Raw genomic sequence first — 20,210 nt, forward strand, 5'->3', positions numbered from 1 at the left:
ATGGCAGTAGATCCTTTGCATTATTGATTAAATTGTAGAAAAAATATTTGACTTTAGATATTACACAGACTACAATGTGCAGCAGGTAGCGACCGCCTTATTGTCCCCTTTCAAATCACCAGCCATCTCTGCTCATTTCTCCAATTCCATCTCCATTTTCAATCAAACAATGGATTTAACTAATCCAGAATCATCACAAGTTATTTATGATGTTCCAATATTTTTTAAAGTCTACAAAAATGGCCTAATCGAAAGGTATCGAAAACATGATTTTGCCCCTCCTTCCAATAATTCCGTCACTGGTGTTCGATCTAAAGATATCGTAATTGTACCGGAGAATAACGTTACGGTACGTCTTTACCTGCCAAAAATAACCCAAAATGACCAGAAATTTCCACTCCTGGTGTATTTCCATGGAGGTGGATTTGTGATTGAATCGGCATTTTCTACTTACTATGATAGTTATCTCCACTCTGTAGCTGCAGAAACAAATGTAATTGCTGTATCTATTGAGTATCGATTAGCTCCGGAGCACAAAATTCCTGCGTGTTATGATGATTCATGGGCTGTTATGAAATGGGTCTCTCAGGGAAGTGAACCATGGCTGAAAAGTTATGCTGATTTCTCCAGAGTTTTCTTGTCAGGTAAATAAATTGATTTTTTCTTAAGTTGTTAGTTTAAATTTTGCAATCTTTATATTTTATGTTGTAAGTGTGACAAAATCAAACCCAATTTGTTCAATCTGATCGCCCAAAGTTACAGCCCTTGAGAATGCTGAATGCCAAGGCATAAGAGCGATGGAATTGACCAAAGGGAGCCTCGCCAAGCCCGACTTACTTCGCCGAGTGACCATTCACAACACATTTTTGGCGACTATAAATATATTTTTGAAAATTTAGTTTAGTATCAATTTTTAATCAGTTATCAGTTTTCAATTAAGTTTTTTTTAGCTCTGGAGACAGTTTTCTCTAGTTTTTCCTAAGCTTTGAAAGATTGAAGAAATTCACTTTTGAGAAATTCAAAATGGGTCTTAGAGCAATGTAAGGACGAAATCACTCTTAACATGTTGATGGATAATCAATTTGGTAACGGTTTTTACCTTTTTAGGGTGTCTTGCTAAAACCCCAATTCTTGGCGTGTGATTCTGTGATTATGGGCTGATTTAGCTTTTGGGTATTGCTAATTGTTAGTTTGAATGCTATTTAGGAGTAAGTCTAATCATTAATTGCGGTTTAATTTAAGAATTGTAGTTGTAAATGTAGTTCTAGCTTTGTGTTCTTGGCTTGCTGAGAGAGAGAGGTTTTAGAACTAAGGTTTTTGATTGATGGTTTGTGGGTATTGGGTTAACCTGGGTTCATCTAGAGAGAGTGAATCCTAAACCTAATTCCACACATTCAGCTTGAGAGAGTGAATGGGTTAAGGTGTGGGCTCGTCTTATTTTGCATGCTTGTTGCTATTCGAGAGAAATCAACTTGATTCGGGGTAAATTGTTCAAGAAAAAGTTTACCTCCTCTATAGCCTAGTCTACTCACTAATATCTAGCTATTTTCTAATAGTTGCAATTACCTATTTGACTATATTAGCCTATAATCGATCACATCCCAAAAACCTGTCTCATTATTGTTAATTCGTATTGTTTGCCGCTGTTTGTAGTTGATAATCAAAAGCAAAACCCTCCATTTGACATTTGTGTCAACCCCTGAGTTGAATGATGTCTTTATTCGATAATATTTATTCCTATGACTTATGTGTCCATGTTCATACTTCTCAATTGACTCTGAAACACGCACCACTCCCTGTCGGATTCGACCCCAACTCGTTTAGTTGGGTTTTATACTGATTTACGATCGTTGAAAACCTAGAATTGGATGAGGTGTGCTTGAAACGTATATCAAAAGGCTCTTATGATATGCGAACATATCTACTTGAACACCATACAAGTAATGTCTCCGAATCTTTAGGGAAAATACTATACCTACAAGCTCGAGGTCATGAGTCGGGTAGTTCTTCTCATGGACCTTAAGCTGTCTAGAAGCATAATTTGTGACCTTACCTCGCTGCATCAAGAAAAAAACCTATGCCGACCCTAGATGTATCACAATAAATTACATACTCGTCTGAATCATCTGGTAGAGTAAATAAAGGGTTGTAGTCAACCTAGTCTTCAGTTCTGAGAAACTTTTCTCATACTCATTTGGCCATTGAAATTTGACCTTTTTCTGAGTCAACTTGGTTAACGGGGAAGCTATGGATGAAAATCTTTCAATAAATCTCCTATAATAACCGGCCAAACCAAAGAAACTTCTGATATCTGTTGGAGAGATGGGTCTGGACCAGTGCTGCACTGCCTTAATTTTTTGAGAATCCACTCGAATCCCTTCTCTGGATACCACATGATCGAGGAAAGTGACGGACTGTAACCATAATTCACATTTGTTGAACTTAGCGAATAACTGGTGATCTTTGAGAGTTTGCAAAATAAATCTCAGATGAGTCGCACGATCCTCCTCTCTCCGAGAATAAATAAGGATATCATCAATAAAAATGATAACAAACAAGTCCAAATACTATTTGATCACCCTGTTCATTAATTCCATGAAAGTTGGAGGAGCATTTGTTAGTCCAAATGACATAACTACAAATTCATAATGACCATATCGAGTCCTGAAAGCTGTCTTCAGATTGTCACTATATCTGACTCTGAGTTGATGATAGCCGGATCTAAGGTCTATCTTAGAGAAGCAACTAGCACCCTGAAGTTGGTCGAACAAGTCATCTATCCTGGGGATGGGATACTTATTCTTGATGGTGACTTTGTTCAACTGACGATAGTCAATGCACATTCTGAGAGAACCATCTTTCTTTTTCACGAACAACACTGGAGCACCCCATGGAGAGATACTAGGTCTGATGAAGCCCTTATCTAGAAGGTCATTCAACTGCTCTTTCAATTCCTTAAGCTCGGCTGGAGCCATTTTGTAAGGAGGAATCACAATGAGCTGGGTATCTAAGAGGAGATCTATTCCAAAGTTGATTTCCTTTTTGGGAGAGACTCCGGGAAGATCTTTTGGAAACTCATTTACTATCGCGACTGACTCAAGAGTTGGGGTTTAAGAGTTTGAATCCTTAACCCGAACAAGATGATAGAGATACCCTTTAGAGATCATCTTTTTTGCCTTAAGGTAAGAGAAAAATCGACCCATAGGCACTGAGCTACTACCCTTCTATTCTAAGACTGTTTCATTTGGAAACTGAAACAAAACGATCCTAGTTCTACAATCGACTGAGGCATAACATGAATGTAACCAATCCATGCCTAGAATTACATCAAAGTCTACCATTTATAACTCTACAAGATTTGCTGTGGTGAATTTCTGAGAGACTTTGACAGTGCAATTTTTGTATACCCGTCTAGCTTTAATTGGGTCACCAACTGGTGTAGAGAGTGAGAAGGGTTCTGAAAGAGATTCTGGACTGACACCAAAGTTTACTTCTATATATGGAGTTACAAAAGACAAAGTAGCCCCTGGATCTAACAATGCATAAACATCTAAATTAAAGACTCGTAACGTACCAGTGACCACATCAGGAAAATCTTCTTAGTCTTGGAGAGCCTGAAGAGCATACAACCTATTCTTGAGTTGACTGCCACCTATACTAGATGAAGTACCCTACTGAGTTGGGTGACCTAATAAGTAGCCGATTCGGTTACCAAACTATTCCCGCATGATTCTTTTTCAATCCACCGGCCCGGAGGGTTGGTAAGGGCGCTAATATTGACTGAATTGAATTGAGTGCACCCTCACCTTTTATTATTATTATCCTACGTCGAGCACCTTGCATTGACATCGATTGATAAGAGCCCTCCGTATACTATACTTACTTCACTTACTTCGTCAAGATGGCCAACGTCTACCTCGAGCAGTAAGGACAGAACCGATTGGATAGTTGATGAAAGATGCTCGCATCACCTGACCGAGTCAGTTTATTTACGGAAGTCTGAAGGTACGAATGGTGCTGCTGGAACTATATTATTGTTACCTTATTACCTTTTTCCTCGAAGAAGGGCAATCCTTCAACCTATGGCCAGACTGACCATACCCAAAGCACCCTTCCTTGCCTGCAAAACACTCGTCCGGATGGTTCTTACCACACTTTGGACAGGTTGGGAAAGTCTTGTTACCTGAATTACTCATCTGAGACTTAGAGCCTGATGCCCTACCTTTCTAATCCTATTGAAACCTGGGGGATGGAACTCTAGCTGAGGAAGGTGCTGGGGATGTAGACCTCTGCTGAAACTGTGAGCGGTTCCCACTACTCAATTTTTTGCTGAGAGTATCCATAATTCCCTGTTCTAGCCTTCTTGTTGTCTTTAGCCATTTCCCTAAGCTTATCTCGCTCAACCTGTAGAGCATTAGTCACAAGCCTAGAGAGATTCATATCCTCTAGCAGCATAGCATTCCTGCACTCTATCTTCACCAAGTCGGATACCCCAAATAGAAACTTACTCATTTGTCCCATTGGATCGGGAACCATATATGGAGCATACCTGGAGAGCTGGGTGAACTTAAGTCCGTATTCTTGGACTAACATGGTACCTTGACTCAAATTTATGAACCCCTGAGCTTTAGCCTCCCTCAATTCTCTTGGGAAGAACCTATCCAGAAAAACTCTAGTAAAGCATTCCAAAGTCATAGGAGCTGCATCCGCACCCCTGTTTTCTTTCCACTGAGTGAACCATATGTGAGCCACATCCTTAAGCTGGTAGGATGCTAACTCCACCCTATCGTTACCAGTCACTTGCATCAGTCCAAAATTTTTCTTAACCTCATCAATGAAGCTCTGTGGGTCCTCACCAACTTGTGACCCTAGAAAATCAGGCGGATTCATCCAAACACTCAAACTCTAGCTTCCATAAATCCACCATTAATATTAGTAGGATTTGGACCTATTGATTGTTCTGGTTGTCTACACTCTGAGCCAAGAGTTGGATCGCATTCCGGAATTCTACATCAGTAACCTCATGGTCCGAGACCAAAGGAACTACGTTAGCATTGTGTTCATTAGCATTCCGTGCATAAGTTCTAAGAGAAGGCATGATCACTAAAATGCATAACGATGAATTAGAAAGGAGATCATACCACACCTCCGCACGATAAGAATAGCAAGAAAGTAAAGTTTTTCGTAAAACTCTTCGTAGCCTCCCTCTCATTAAATGTGGTGCACTTCACACTAATGAAAGAGACTCTACTGAGTGCAGATTTCAGACATCCTAGGACTCTTGAACCTAATGCTTTGATACCAAGTTTATCATACCTCGAGGCTACCTCCTTAATGTAAACACGAGACATAGGATCATGAGTGACCCCAAGCTAACCCTGAAACTGGCATGTCATAAGCATAATAAATCAACTGAATAAAGAGATACTATACGGAAGCTAAAACAAGAGATAACTGAAAGATGGGGAATACCCATACTGATCTGAATATATATATATAACTACTAAGAGTTCAACGATACTGAACATTCACTCAAATCTAAAGCTGGATCTAATACTATGACTGAAAAACCGCTACTGACTAAAGTTGTTGGGACATGCCCCCAACTAACTCTAGAAAAACTGAAAACTGAAATAAAAGACTAAATATGAAAGACATGTCTATTGTCCTCGAAGTATGATGACTCACCACTGAAGTTGTTGATTAAGGATCGGGAACTGATCTATGCGTGATCTGGATGCTGAACACCTGAACCTACATCATGAAAGGATGTAGCGCAGAGTATGCGTCAGCACTTGGAATGTACTGAACATGTAGGATATAGATAATAGCTGAACAAAGTATATAGGCTGAACAAACATAACTGCGCAATAATATAATCTGAACAGAAACATAGATCCTGAAATATAACTGAAAACTGAGCTAAATGCAATGACCAAGTACTAATCATGAATTTAAAATGTTAAGACTGAATACTGAAGTATAACTAAAAACCTGGTCAAATGCACTAAGAGTTTGACTGTGGGGGCTACTATTAAACGACATAAAACCACGTGAGCTAAACACAGAGTCCGATGTATATGCCCCATCGTGAGTGTCATGACCCAAGGGAACACCCTATATGTGATATGTCGTATAGAACTCCAAAGAACTCCATACAAGCCACTTAGCATATCATAACATAAGCAATAAAATAATAAGAGTAAAAATGCATTTCAAGTCTAAAATTTTCATTTAAAGCAAAAATGGAAGTCTAGACTCTAAGTCTCAACATAGCCATCTATTACAAATTCGAATGAGAAAAGGGCATAGCCCATACAACATAGTCCAAAAAGGAAATACAAGAAAAGAAACTAAGATGTGAAATAACATCCGTTCTTGAACCATGAGGACTCACCACAAGCTAGGAGAAACTAATAAATCCAAGCTTTAGTCACTATGGTGATCGTCTTGAGAACCGGACCTTACACTCGGGGAAAATGTAGGAAAAGTAGGCGTTAGTACAAAAATGCACTTACCAAGTCTAAACATGATTTGAGAGTTTAAAGAGCATAAGTCATAAAACATAATCAACATAGTCATAATCATCATAAAATCCTTTGAGAAGTCATATACATATCTTATTGAGTAACCATAGTTCATAGTTCATATTCTGGTTCTTGTTGTGGGAATAAGCCTTAGCCGACATGAGACCATGTGAGCTATACATGGAATCCGGTGACTCGCACACCGAAAAGGGTTGTTCTACTTGCCTAAGGTAGAACCATACTCTTAGCTTAGGTGGATACACTAGCTAATGACCTATGTGGGCACATAGTTTATGCGATAAGAGGATTGCTACTAGAAAACCCGGCCTCTACTAACGGGAGAGATTCCATCCCAAGAGATCACTACTAGAAACCCGGCCTCAACTAATGGGAGGGCCCCCATCTCATAGCAATATCCACTCGGGGCTAAGCATCTATTCCCACGAAGTGCTTATTAAGTCTTGACTTAGTTCATAATCATGGAAGAATGTCTTAACATTCAATCCAACATAATTCATAGTATAGCTCTTAGATCATGCATGAGAATAGCCTTTCACCGTCCATGTCTACATATTCATATCTCAGATTCAAGTAGGTGAGAAAGCCTTCCAACCTTAGAATCATCATATTGTGAGAAAACCTTTCACATTATATCATATTTATGCGTAGGTGTGTATGTAAGAATGTCCTTTCAACAACACAACAAATACATAATAATAATAATTACTTTACTCTAAATGTGTTCTTAAAGCATATACATAAATCTCATAATCATGCATAATTCTCATACTTTACCCTTCAAGGGTCAAAGTTCATATTCAATCAACTCATCTAGAATTACTACATTAGACATGGATATCATCATAATTCAAGTAACTCAATTGCTACATGCATAATTTCATAACATTCTTCTATCATCAACAAACCCACAACACAAGATCATAATTGAGAAACATGGGGGTTTCCTGGGTTCTTGGGGAAGTCAACATAAAAACTAAGGAAATCATCGATTCATTTATAATATATCATAATTCAGTCATTAGAAACGATTTTGAAAGGAACCCATTACTTTGGAATCAAACCCTAACTTTGTAGGGATTTCTATCTCTGAAATTTGGGTTTTGATGGGACTCCATAGATGAAGGCTATCCATGGATAAAGGACTACCATACCTTAGCAATGGAATCCAATGAATTTGAGTAGAAGACCTTGTTCCTTGAACCCTAGCTCCAACTTCCTTCTTCTTCTTCCTTGAAGTTCTAGAGAGAGAATATTTGGGGAAGTTAAACTCTTTGGGGATTTGATTTGGATTTTGAGGAATAATGAAGTGAATGGGTGTATTTTGACTTTAAAATGACTTATATGTGTATAAAACTAAGCCAAAACGACCTCATTTAATATCGATCTAAAAAAGAACTTACCAAATTAACCCTTTATTTAAGTGACCTGCCCAGGGACCATGAGAGGTCCCACGAGCCGTGGACCTTGAGGCAGTGGCTAGGTCTTCATGACTTGGCCCCCTTGAGGCTAAGTGAAGACCACGACCCCTCCCGTGGCCCTTGGTGGCCTTCACGAGCCGTCAAGTGGCTTGTGGGGGAGGGTCTTGGCAAGCTCACTGCCTAGCCCACTACGGACCACACCACGAGCCGTGGTCCCTACCATGAGCCATGGTAGTGGTCATGGTCACTAGGGCAGTGTCTAGGGGAGAGTGGATTTCCCTAGTCCTCTCCCTTGGACCTTTCCCACCTCCTTGACTCTAACTTTCACGTTTAGCTCTAATTTTAGCCTACTAATTTCTGGGGTGTTACAATATATCTCCCTTGGGAACATTCATCCTTGAATGACGATCTAGACACCTTATGGAAGTAAAGATTCAAGATTAGCAGCCCAACATGCATGCAACATCAAAATAATGCATAATTCAAAGGAGGAAACATCAACTCCAACTCAAACATACTCAATGCATCATAAGGAAGTAGGAATTACATCTAACAACTCATTATGCATGAATTTTAACATATCTCATACTCATAGGAGGAACTACCTTCTCCAAACTAAAAGCATGCTCAACATAATCTCATGGAGCCTTTTGCAATATACTTTCAAAAAGCACAACTAAAGCATGTTTAAAAAATCATCTCATGAAGCATATAGGCAACTTTTACTAAATTCACAACAACATGAGGAAAATAAATCATAATACCTCATTTTCTTACTAAACATAAATTTCTCAAGAACATGCATAATATAGGGAAATCATGGAAAACTCATCTAACACACATGACTACCAAAACAAGGAAAACTCAAGAGGAACTACTTACCTCAAGCTAGGGTAGGAGTAGAAGGAAAAAGATGAGGATAGCGGGACTTCATAGCGGCCTCAGCCTCTCATGTAGCCCCCATTCAACTAGATGTTCCTCCATAAAACCTTCACGGAAGCTATTTCCTTGTTTCTCAACCTCTTAACTTGCCAGTCTAGAATCTCTACTGGAACTTCCTCATATGAAAGACTTTCATCAACCCCCAACCCTTCTAAGGGGATTATGGATGTCGGATCTCCAATACACTTCTTGAGCATGGAAACATGAAACACCGGATGCACCGAAGCGAACTCACTTGGAAAATCTAACTTATAGGCAACTTTATCAATACGCCTCAAAATTTGGTATGGGCCTATATACCGGGAACTAAGTTTCCCCTTCTTACCAAATCTTATCACACCCTTCATGGGTGAAATTTTCAAATAGACCCAATCGTTAACCTCAAATTCCAGTTCTCTTCTCCTCACATCGGTATAAGACTTTTGCCGACTTTGAGCCGTTTTCAATCTATCTCTAATAAGTCGGACTTTTTCAAGGGCCTATAAAACCAATTCGGGACCTATTAAAGCCATTTCCCCTACCTCAAAACAACCTATAGGAGATCTACACCTCTTACCATACAAGGCCTCAAATGGAGCCATACCAATACTTGAGTGATAGCGATTATTGTAGGCAAACTCTACCAATGGAAAATGGTCATCCCAATTACCTTTAAAATCAATCACACAAGCCCTTAACATATCTTCCAAAGTTTGGATGGTACGCTCCGCTTGCCCATTGGTTTAGGGATGAAAAGCCGAACTAAGCTTAACTTTGGTGACTAGGCCCTTTTGAAAAGACCTCCAAAAGTGAGAAGTGAATTGAGGGCCATGATCAGAAATAATGGATAAAGGCACTCCATGCAACTTCACCATTTATCTTATGTACAATTTGGCATAGTCCTCCACCTAATAGGAAACCTTGATAGGAATAAAGTGAGCCGATTTTGTCATCAGATCTACAATCACCCAAATAGAGTTATGTTGTCTCCAGGTATGGGGCAAACCTACTATAAAGTCCATATTTATCTCTTCCCACTTCCAAGTGAGAATACTTATATCTTGGGATAAGCCTCCCGACCTTTGATTCTCGACCTTAACTTTTTGACAATTAGAACACTTACCCACAAACTCCGCGATATATTTCTTCATCGCATTCCACCAATAGACTTCCCACAAGTTACGGTACATATTGGTGGCTCTCGGGTGAATAGAATACCGAGAACTATGAGCTTCCGACAAAATTAGCTCTCTCAAGTCATCAACATTAGGAACACATAAACGACCTTGGTATCTAAGTACAACATCTCCTCCTTGGGAGAATGCCTCAAGGAATTTCTTAAGTACCGCCTCTTTCAAGTCAACCAAAATAGGAACAAGGCATTGCTTAGACTTCACATCCATCACAAAGGATGATTCGGAACCATTATGAACGATGACACCACCCGTGGTGGAATCCACTAATTGGACACCTAACCGGGCCAACCTATGAACATCCCGAACCAATTCTTTCTTATCTTCATCAAAATGAGCCACACTACCCATGGACAATCTACTAAGAGCATCCTCTACCACATTGGCCTTTCTAGGGTGATAAAGGACACTCATATCATAATCCTTCAATAATTCTAGCCACTTCCATTGGCAGAGAACTAAACACATATTGTAGGCTCTTGTGATCGGTAAACACATCAACATGAACCCCATATAGATAATGTCTCCATATTTTTAAGGCAAACACAAACGCTGCTAACTCAAGGATATGGGTTGATAATTCTTCTCATGGACTTTAAGTTGCCTTGAAGCATAGGCAATCACCTTACCATTTTGCATAAGCACACATCCCAACCCAACTCTGGAGGCATCACAATATACCACAAAACCATCTGCGCCTTCCGGTAAAGTCAACACCGGGGCAGAAGTAAGTCTATCTTTCAATTGTTGGAAACTTTTCTCACAAGCTTTCGACCACATGAAATTAGCCTTCTTTTGAGTCAAAGCCATCAAAGGAGAATCAATGGAAGAAAAACCCTCAAAAAATCTCCTATAATAACCTGCCAAACCCAAAAAGCTTCTAATGTCTGAAGGAGTTAGAGGCCTTGGCCAGCTCTTGACCGCATCCGTCTTATTAGGATCCACCTCAATACCCCCACTTGACACAATTTGACCAAGAAAAGCCATGAACCTTAACCAAAATTCACACTTGCTAAACTTTGTGAAAAGTTGATGGTCCTTAAGAACTTGCAATACAATTCTCAAATGGTCAACATACTCATTCTCACTCCTTGAATAGATCAAGATGTCATCAATAAACACAATCACAAACATATCAAGGTATTGTCTAAACACCCTATTCATCAAGTCCATAAATGCCGCCGGAGCATTAGTCAACCAAAATGACATAACCAAAAACTCATAATGACCATATCGGGTTCTAAAAGACGTTTTCAGAATATCGTCACCCCTCACCCTCAATTGGTGATAACCCGATCTAAGGTCAATTTTAGAGAAGTAACTTGCCTCTTATAATTGATCAAACAAATCATCTATCCTTGGTAGAGAATACTTGTTCTTAATGGTCACTTTGTTCAATTGACGATAATCGATGCACATATGAAGAGACCCATTTTTCTTTTTAACAAATAACACCGGAGCACCCCATGGTGAGATACTTGGCCGGATGAAGCCCTTATCTAACAAGTCCTTCAATTGTTCTTTCAACTCGTTCAACTCAGCCAGGGCCATTCTATAAGGAGGAATTGAGATAGGTTGCGTATCCGGGAGAAGGTCAATACCGAAGTCTATTTCCCAGTCGGGAGGAATATTAGGTAGATCATCCAGGAATACTTCTGGAACTCACTTACTACGGGGACCGACTCAAGAGTAGGGATCTTGGAATCTACATCCCGAACCCTAACAAGATGGTAAATGCAACCCTTGGAGATCATCTTTCTAACTTTCAACCATGAAACTAACTGACCCTTATGCATAGAATTTCCCCCCTTCCACTCAAGGACATGCTCATTCGGGAACTGAAACTTAAATACCCAAGTTTTACAATCAATCAACGCATAACATGAGTGCAACCAATCCATACCAAGTATGACATCAAAATCTAACATGTCAAACTCTACCAAATCAACATGAGTAACTTTATGCGATAGGGAGACGGGACATATTCTATAAACCCGCTTAGCCACCACAGAATCACCAATAGGAGTAGACACAGAAAAAGGTTCTAACAACACATCTGGGAGCACACAAATCTCATTGCCACATATGGTGTCACAAAAGACAAAGTAGCACCGAGATCTAACATGGCATACATGTCTATATGGAAAATTTTTAACATAACGGTTTTGCTTGGGAGCATTAGAGTTTGAACCGCTAGGAGGAACTTGATTGCCCTTTGTTCCCTTAGCCGTAAGCATTGGACAATCTCTCATCTTGTGACCAATCTTTCCATAACTAAAGCAACCATCCGTGCCAACTAGGCACTTACCATCATGCTTTCTTCCACACTTTGCACAATTAGGCCTAGCCACATAAGAACCACTACCATTACCTCCTTGATGTTTAGAGTTAGAAACCCTGTCTTTTTTACCCTTAGAGTACTAGAGGAACCTTGGTTAGAAAATCTTTGTTTAAACCGTGGCCAACCTTGTCCATCGAACCTATTATTGGAGAAATCCCCATCCCCGGTTCTTTTAACCTCCCTATTCTTTTCCTTGAGTTTTAACTCCTTAATTTATTGGGTATACACCATAAGACGTGAGATACCCATATCACGATGGAGCATTGCCGTACGACATTCTTTTTCTACCATGTCGGACACGCCTATCAAAAAACTACTCATCTTATCCCTCAAATATTCCACCATTGCTATAACATACTTTGACAATTGAGTAAACTTCAGGGCATACTCTTTTACACTCATACTTCCTTGACGAAGGTTAATGAACTCTCCCACCTTTGCTTCCCTCAACTCTCAGGGAAAGAACCTATCAAGAAATGATGATTTAAACAATTCCCACTCAATGGGACCCACTCCTACTGGCCTACTATTCTGCCATTGATTATACCACACTTGAGCAACACCTTTCAATTGGTAAGACGTCAACTCCGCTTTCTCTACCGAAGTCACCCCCATGATAGCAAGTACTTTATAAACCTCATCCACAAATTCTTGAGGATCCTCCTCTACTTTGGAACCATGAAATCTGGGGGATTCATTCTTGCAAAATCCCTCACTCTTGAAGCCGTCGAATTCACATTAGGATTCATAAGAGCTATCGCATCCCTATTGGCTTAAGCAGCCAAAACATGGGCCAATATTTGAAAGGCCGACCTAACCTCCATATTTGACATAGCTGTAGGATTAATCAGAGCTTGAGGAGATTGGGGAGCTTGAGGCACTTGAAGAGAAGCTCTTTTATTCATAATGTCTTCCTCAATCCTTCTTGTGAAAGCCCTTGTAGTAGTCATATCATGTAGACCAACGAATAAGGATTAGGAGAAAGACCTTATAGAGTTAAACTTTATTGCACGACTTAAGATTAATGAAAGAAGTGGAATTTCCTAAACATCTTATAGCTTCTTATTCATGAATGTGGCATGCTTCACACTCATGAACTAGACTTTACTAGATGTGGCTTATGAGACATCACATGATCCTAGAATCATTCTAAACCTTGTGCTCTGATTACCAAGTTTGTCACGACCCAAGGGTAACCCTAGATGTGACATGTCGTATAGAACCTCGAAGGACTTCATACAAGCAACTTAGCATATCATAACATAACCAATAGAACAATAAGAGTAAAAACACATTTCAAGTCTCAAATTTACATTCACAGAAAAAGAGGAAGTCTAGACTCTAAGTCTCAACATAGCCATCTATTACAATTTCGAATGAGAAAAAGGCATAGCCCATACAACATAGTCCAAAAAGGAAATACAAGAAAATAAACTAAGATGTGAAATAACATCCATCCTCAAACCATGGGTACTCACCACAAGTTAGGAGAAATGAACAAATCTAAACTTTAGCCACTACGGTGATCGCCTTGAGAACCGGACCCTACACTTGGAAAAATGTAGGAAAAGTAGGCGTTAGTACAAAAATGCACTAAGTATAATAGTCATGCATAACAACATTGAAAACATGAAAAAAGGGATATTTTAGTAGAAAGTATGCAATTACCAAGTCAAAACATGATTTGAGAGTTTACAGAGCATAAGTCATAAAACATAATCAACATAGTCATAATCATCATAAAAGCCTTTGAGAACTCATATACAAAGATTATTGAGTAACCATAGTTCATAGTTCATATTCTTTTTCTTGTTGTGGGAATAAGCCTTAACCGATATGAGACCATGTGAGCTATACATGGAATCCGGTGACTCCTACACCGAAAAAGGTTGTTCTACTTGCCTAAGGTAGAATGTTACTCTTAGCTTAGGTGGATCCACTAGCTAATGACCTATCAGGGTACATAGTTTATGGGATAAGGGGATTGCTACTAGAAAACCCGGCCTCTACTAACAGGGAGAGCTTTCATCCCAAGAGATCACTACTAGAAAACCGAACTCAACTAATGGGAGAGTCCCCATCTCATATCAATATCCACTCGATGCTAAGCATCTATTACCACATAGTACATATTAATTCTTAACTTAGTTCATAATCATGGAAAAATGTCTTGACATTCAATCCAACATAATTCATAGGATAGCTCTTAGATCATGCGTGAGAATAGACTTTCACCGTCCATGTCTACATATTCATATATCAGAATCAAGTAGCTGAGAAAGCCTTTCAACCTTAGAATCATCATATTGTGAGAAAACATTTCCCATCATATTATATTTATGCATAGGTGTGTATGTGAGAATGTCCTTTCAACAACACAACAACTACCTTATAGTCATAATCACTTTACTCTCAAAGTGTTCTTAAAGAATATACATAAATCTCATAATCATACATAATTCTCATACTTTACCCTTCCAAGATCAAAGATCAAATCCAATCAACTCATCTAGAATTACTACATTAGACATGGATATCATCGTAATTCAAGTAACTCAATAGCTACACGCATAATTTCATAACATTCTTCTATCATCAACAAACCCACATCACAAGATCATAAATGAGAAACATGGGGGTTTTATGGGTTCTTGGGGAATTCAACATAAATGTAACACCCCGACTTTTCGAAACTCTAATTTAACTCGTACCTTCGTGGAAAGACAAAGAGGGTGAATAATAAATTAAGAATGATGTGGTATGTCATATTTTAAGTGTTCAAGGGTTGTATCTCAAGTTTTGAAGTTAGGTAAGTGGAAAAATAAAAGTTGGCGAAAGTCATTGTAAGTTTCTTTTTAAATATTTCTCTGAATTTTGGGTCAAATGTCTCGGAGATTTTCTCCCAATATATAAAGTGTTATGGGGCCCAAGACCTATAAAATCAAAACTTTACGAGTCTAGTTTCCAACATATCAAACCGTTCGTTCATACTACTTCAGAATAGAGAGATATTTGTATTTTTGCGAGACTGCGCAAAAAGGCAATGAGTTGGGTCCCTTAGGTCGGTGGAACCTTATAAGATAGCATATTCTTCATTTTTATTCATTCCAGCTCGTAAGAAACCCACAAAAATCATAGTATTACTCCTCAAATCATCCTTCTGTGTCTTTGGCTCCTTATCAAAAATTGCCCTACGTCGCGAGCTCGTCATTTTGGTATAGTTTTCATGGTGAATTGAGCGGTGTAGCTCCGTGGAGGTTGTGGCAGCAAAGTTTTTTTTCAGTGTTTTGATTTTATGCAAGTGTTCTAGGCTTGTAAAGAAAGGTAAGAACCATCTTTTATCGGTTTATGGATACCTTGGCTCTTAGATAGTAATTTATGGTAGGAATCCGTATCAATTGTCAAATTGTCATAGTAATTCTTGTCCTTAACTACTGATTAATTTTACTAGTTTTAGTGTTGTAGTAGTGCAGACAAAGGTATTTTCAGCATAAATTATAAAGGAAAAGGTATTTTAAGGCTATTCCCTTTGTTCGACATCTTTCCTTAGAGCTTGGGAGTGATATAATAGGGCATTTAATGTTGGTGATCTTGTAGATGTAATTGTGAGTGGTTAGCTGATTGAGTGTTTATAAACCCTCATTTTAAGGACTCATACTCTGTTAAGAATGACCCTAAGTTAGGAACTACTTGGAGACTATTCATATATATTGTTTAAATCTAAATTGCTCGCCTTTAGCCTATTCAATTGTTTGTTGTCACCGTTGGGGCTATTGTTGTTAGCTATTGACCTATGAACTTCCTATGGGGTTATGATGTTGTCTAAGAGGACTATGTTACTGCCTAAGAGGGATATGTGTTGCCCATAGGGCTATATTGATACCAAAGTGTGTTATGTGTTACTTACGGGCTTATTTTGATGCCAAAGAGGGCTATGTGTTGCCTACAAGGCTATGTTGATACAAAAGAGGGTTATGTGCAGGCCATAGAGCTATGATGTTGCTTAAGATGGCTATGCGCTGCCTACGGGGCTATATCGTTGCCCAAAAGGGATATGTGACTTCTTACAAAGACATGGGGCTACCAATAGGGGTATGTACATTGATTTGGCACCTTCTAGGCTTATGGGGGCCTAGATAGGTGGTGTGTTTCTTGTCCTTGCCGAGCTTATGAGAGGTTGTTGTTTGATCATTTTTGTATTTTTAGATTCAGTAGTGGGTTAGCATGCTTATCTAAATTTTGATTTCCTTACCTGATTGCTTTTGGTATATTATGATACTTGCTCATTTAGTCTATAGTTGTTTATACTTTGTACATTATTTCGTACTTATGCCCCACTACCTAGGGGGCACTGCATTCATGAATGCAGGTCCCAACAGAAGACCCAGCAGACCTCCTCAGCAGCAGGATTGACTTCTATCTGGTTGGCTAGCGCCTTTCCTCCGAAGCTGCCAAAGTTGGGAGGTTTGTTAGTTTTTGTTGTATATATTTTTATACGTAGGCTGGGGCCTTGTCCCACTAATCGTTACCACTCTTAGAGGCTAGCAGACTAGTGTGTGGGTGTATAGCTACGTTATGGCCATGCTGGCCTAGTTTGTTGGTTTGTTGAAGCTTGTGAGTTGTTTGCTGTATTGTCTTGATATATACCTGCTTTTAGTTTTGGTATAGAGATCATGATGGCCTTGACAGCCCAATCAGGACTTCTGTGCTAGTTGGCTATTTTTTTTATATAAACCTTTGGGAGTAATTGTTTTTTTTATAGATTTGTTGACATGGGCCTTGCCGGCCGAGAGCTTAGTTTTAAGCTGAGATATACTTGTTTGTTTCCTCGATTGCGTGTGGCTGCCATGTGCTAGTAGAAAATGATTCAGCAGGGTTGTCTCGGGCTTAAGTTTTAGCATTAGGAGCCAATTGCTCCCCTTGAGTTTGGGGCGTGATGATAAAAACCACAGGAAATCATCAATTCATACATAATATATCATAATTTAATCATTACCAATGATTTTGAAAGGAACCCATGACTTTGGAATCAAAGCCTAACTTTGTGGGTATTTCTATCTTTAAAATTGGGGTTTTGAAGGGACTCCTTGGATGAAGGATATCCATGGATGAAGGACTACCATACCTTAGCAATGGAATCCAATGAATTCTAGTAGAAGATCTTGTTCCTTGAACCCTAGCTCCAACTTCCTTCTTCTTCTTCCTTGAAATTCTAAAGAGAGAATATTTGGGGAAGATGAACTCTTTGGGGATTTAATTTGGGGTTTGAGGAATAATGAAGTGAATGGGTATATTTTGACTTAAAAATGACTTATATAGGTGTATAAAACTAAGACAAAATGACCTCATTTAATACCAACCTAAAAAGGAACTTCCAAAAATAACCATTCATTTAAGTGACCTGCCTAGGGACCACGAGAGGCCCCACGAGCCGTGGTCATGATCACGAGCTGTGGTCCCCTCTGTGGACCTTGAGGTATTAGCTAGGTCTTCATGACTTGGCCCCCTTGAGGCTAAGTGAAGACCACGACCCCTCCCACAACCCTTGGTGGTCGTCAAGTGACTTGTGGAGGAGGGTCTCTTTTTGGGTAGCTTGGCAAGCCCACTGCCTATCCCACCACGGACCACACCACGAGTTGTGGTCCCTACCACAAGTTTTAGTGGTGGTCATGGTCTCTAGGGTAGTGTCTAGGGGAGAGTGGATTGCCCTAGTCCCCTCATTTGGCCCTTGCCCACCTCCTTGACTCTAACCTTCACGTTTAGCTCTAGTTTTGGCCTACTAATTTCTGGGGTGTTACAGAGAGGACCCAATATACCTTGTCCTAGGTATAAAGGCATGACCGACGTGATCACTAAATCTGATGCCCAATAGAGACTTACATTCCTATGGGGGCATGTAGTTCTAGGACTATGAGGGTACAATGAACCCTAGTCCAACTCGGTGCTAAGCCTACTCCCAACTTGAAATGTGTATGACACTACATAACTAAAATACTTGATAACTCAATATTCTGACATGCAAATCTAAGAATGCAACATTTACGTACTGACAATGAAACATTCGAAACTGGAGCATATATATATGTTTAACTGAACTAGCATGTGTAATTCATGAACTAAGAGAATCTACACAACTAGGGTTTTGAGTTTCATGCAAGTAACTAAGAAAACATGATAATTCGATTACGAATACTACAAAAACTAAATCACCACATTTATCCAAGGTTTTAGAAACCCTAGTTCTAAACAAGATATAGCGAATCAAGAATCTAACTGAGTTCTAGGGACCTAGTAGATGAAAGTAACCCACTAGTGAAATCCCAAATACCCGGTGACAAAATCTACACAGAAATCCTTTGAGTTCGGGGCTGGAACTGAAGAAAACCTACTGCGTATTCTTGACGGGTTGGTAGACTCTTTCTCCTCCTTTTCGCTCTAAGTTCTGGTGAATTTTGGTGAATAAAGGTTTTGGGTAGGTTCTGACTAAATTATTAGGCTTAACAAAGTAAAACGACGTAGTTTAGGTATTAAACAACGTAGTTTAAATGCCCAATGCATAGGGAAAATAACAAAAGTGACCCTGATTTAAAAGTTGACAAGGCCATCGACGGACCGTGGACTGACCAACGGTCCATCTAGGCATGGCGTCATTTGGCGTCTGGGACTAGGTTTTGAGGGTCACAATCTACAGACCGTAGGCCCACCTACAGTCGTAGGTCTGGCTGTGGGTTATGATTTTTCTAGGAATTTTGGGTGGCCAACCCACAGACCCTACCAACGGTCCGTTGTCCAAGTCAGGGGCCATGGTTTGGCCTCCGTCGATGGCACCTGCAATTTCTGAAAATCTACAATTTGGTCTTTCTCAAATTCGAGGTGTTACAGATGCCATATATGTTTGACTAAAAATATTGAATTACCTATTAAAGATTAAAAAATGCAGCTAAATTATGATAATGTGTCGTAGTATCTACCCAAAGGAGAACTATGATATATTTTTTATCGCTTTACTGAATTCACATTATTTTCTAATTTGTGAGAATGTATATTTATTTTGCAGTTATTCCTCTTCATTCGCATGCTTCGTCTGTTACTGTGTTCAATGGAATGAACTTCTCTGAATGGCATGAACAAGTCCAGTTCCACTTAGGTGTGATGAATCTTGACTAGGCTCTGCTGAATGACAAACTCACTGCTACTACTGATAAGAGCAGTGAGGATGAGAAGTCTTCTCATAAATCATGGGCGCGCTCTAATAGATTGAGCCTTATGTTCATGCAGATGATTGTTGGTAACAACATTAATAATACTATTCCACAAACAGAAAATGCCAAGGAATACCTGAAGTTTGTGGAAGAATATTTTTGTTCTGCTGATTACTCTCGCTGGTACACTAGTGGCTAAACTCACGACCATGAAATTTGATGGGTCGTGTAGTATAAAAAATCATATCATCGAGATGACCAACATTGCGGCAAGACTTCGGACCTTGGGGATGAAAGTTGATGACACCTTCTTGGTTCAGTTTATTCTGAACTCATTGCCTCTTGAGTATGGACCATTCCAAATTAACTATTACACTATTAAGGATAAGTGGGATGTTAGTGAATTGTCCATTATGCTTACTCAAGAAGAATCAATACTTCAGAAACAAGGAGGTCATTCAATTAACCACATTGGTCAAGGATATAACATCCCATAAAATTTTGAGGTAAGACTCGAACCATTTTTTGTTGAGAGTAGGATTTTTTGGAGGAATTTAAAATAATTTTAGGTGTCAAGGTCACTGATG

The 20,210-nt window shown here is 39.3% G+C and overlaps 1 protein-coding gene across 1 annotated transcript; it reads left to right on the top strand.

The window, feature by feature from the left end:
* Positions 1-49: 49 nt before the first annotated feature.
* Positions 50-19,822, top strand: LOC102599330 (probable carboxylesterase 1). The gene is made up of 3 exons (XM_015306489.1): positions 50-644; positions 19,479-19,552; positions 19,700-19,822. Exons 1-3 carry the CDS (start codon positions 170-172, stop codon positions 19,820-19,822), a joined length of 672 nt encoding a protein of 223 aa, XP_015161975.1. The 5' UTR covers positions 50-169.
* Positions 19,823-20,210: the final 388 nt, after the last annotated feature.

The sequence above is a fragment of the Solanum tuberosum genome, unplaced genomic scaffold, assembly GCF_000226075.1.
Source record: "Solanum tuberosum cultivar DM 1-3 516 R44 unplaced genomic scaffold, SolTub_3.0 scf00033, whole genome shotgun sequence".
In the NCBI taxonomy this organism is placed as follows: Eukaryota; Viridiplantae; Streptophyta; class Magnoliopsida; order Solanales; family Solanaceae; genus Solanum; species Solanum tuberosum.

Excerpts from the sequence above, each read along its gene's own strand:
- LOC102599330 (XM_015306489.1), top strand. The coding sequence starts at position 170 with ATGGATTTAACTAATCCAGAATCATCACAAGTTATTTATGATGTTCCA. Across the intron at positions 645-19,478 it reads CTCCAGAGTTTTCTTGTCAG|TTATTCCTCTTCATTCGCAT; the intron begins GTAAATAAATTG and ends TTTATTTTGCAG. Across the intron at positions 19,553-19,699 it reads TCTCTGAATGGCATGAACAA|ATGATTGTTGGTAACAACAT; the intron begins GTCCAGTTCCAC and ends ATGTTCATGCAG.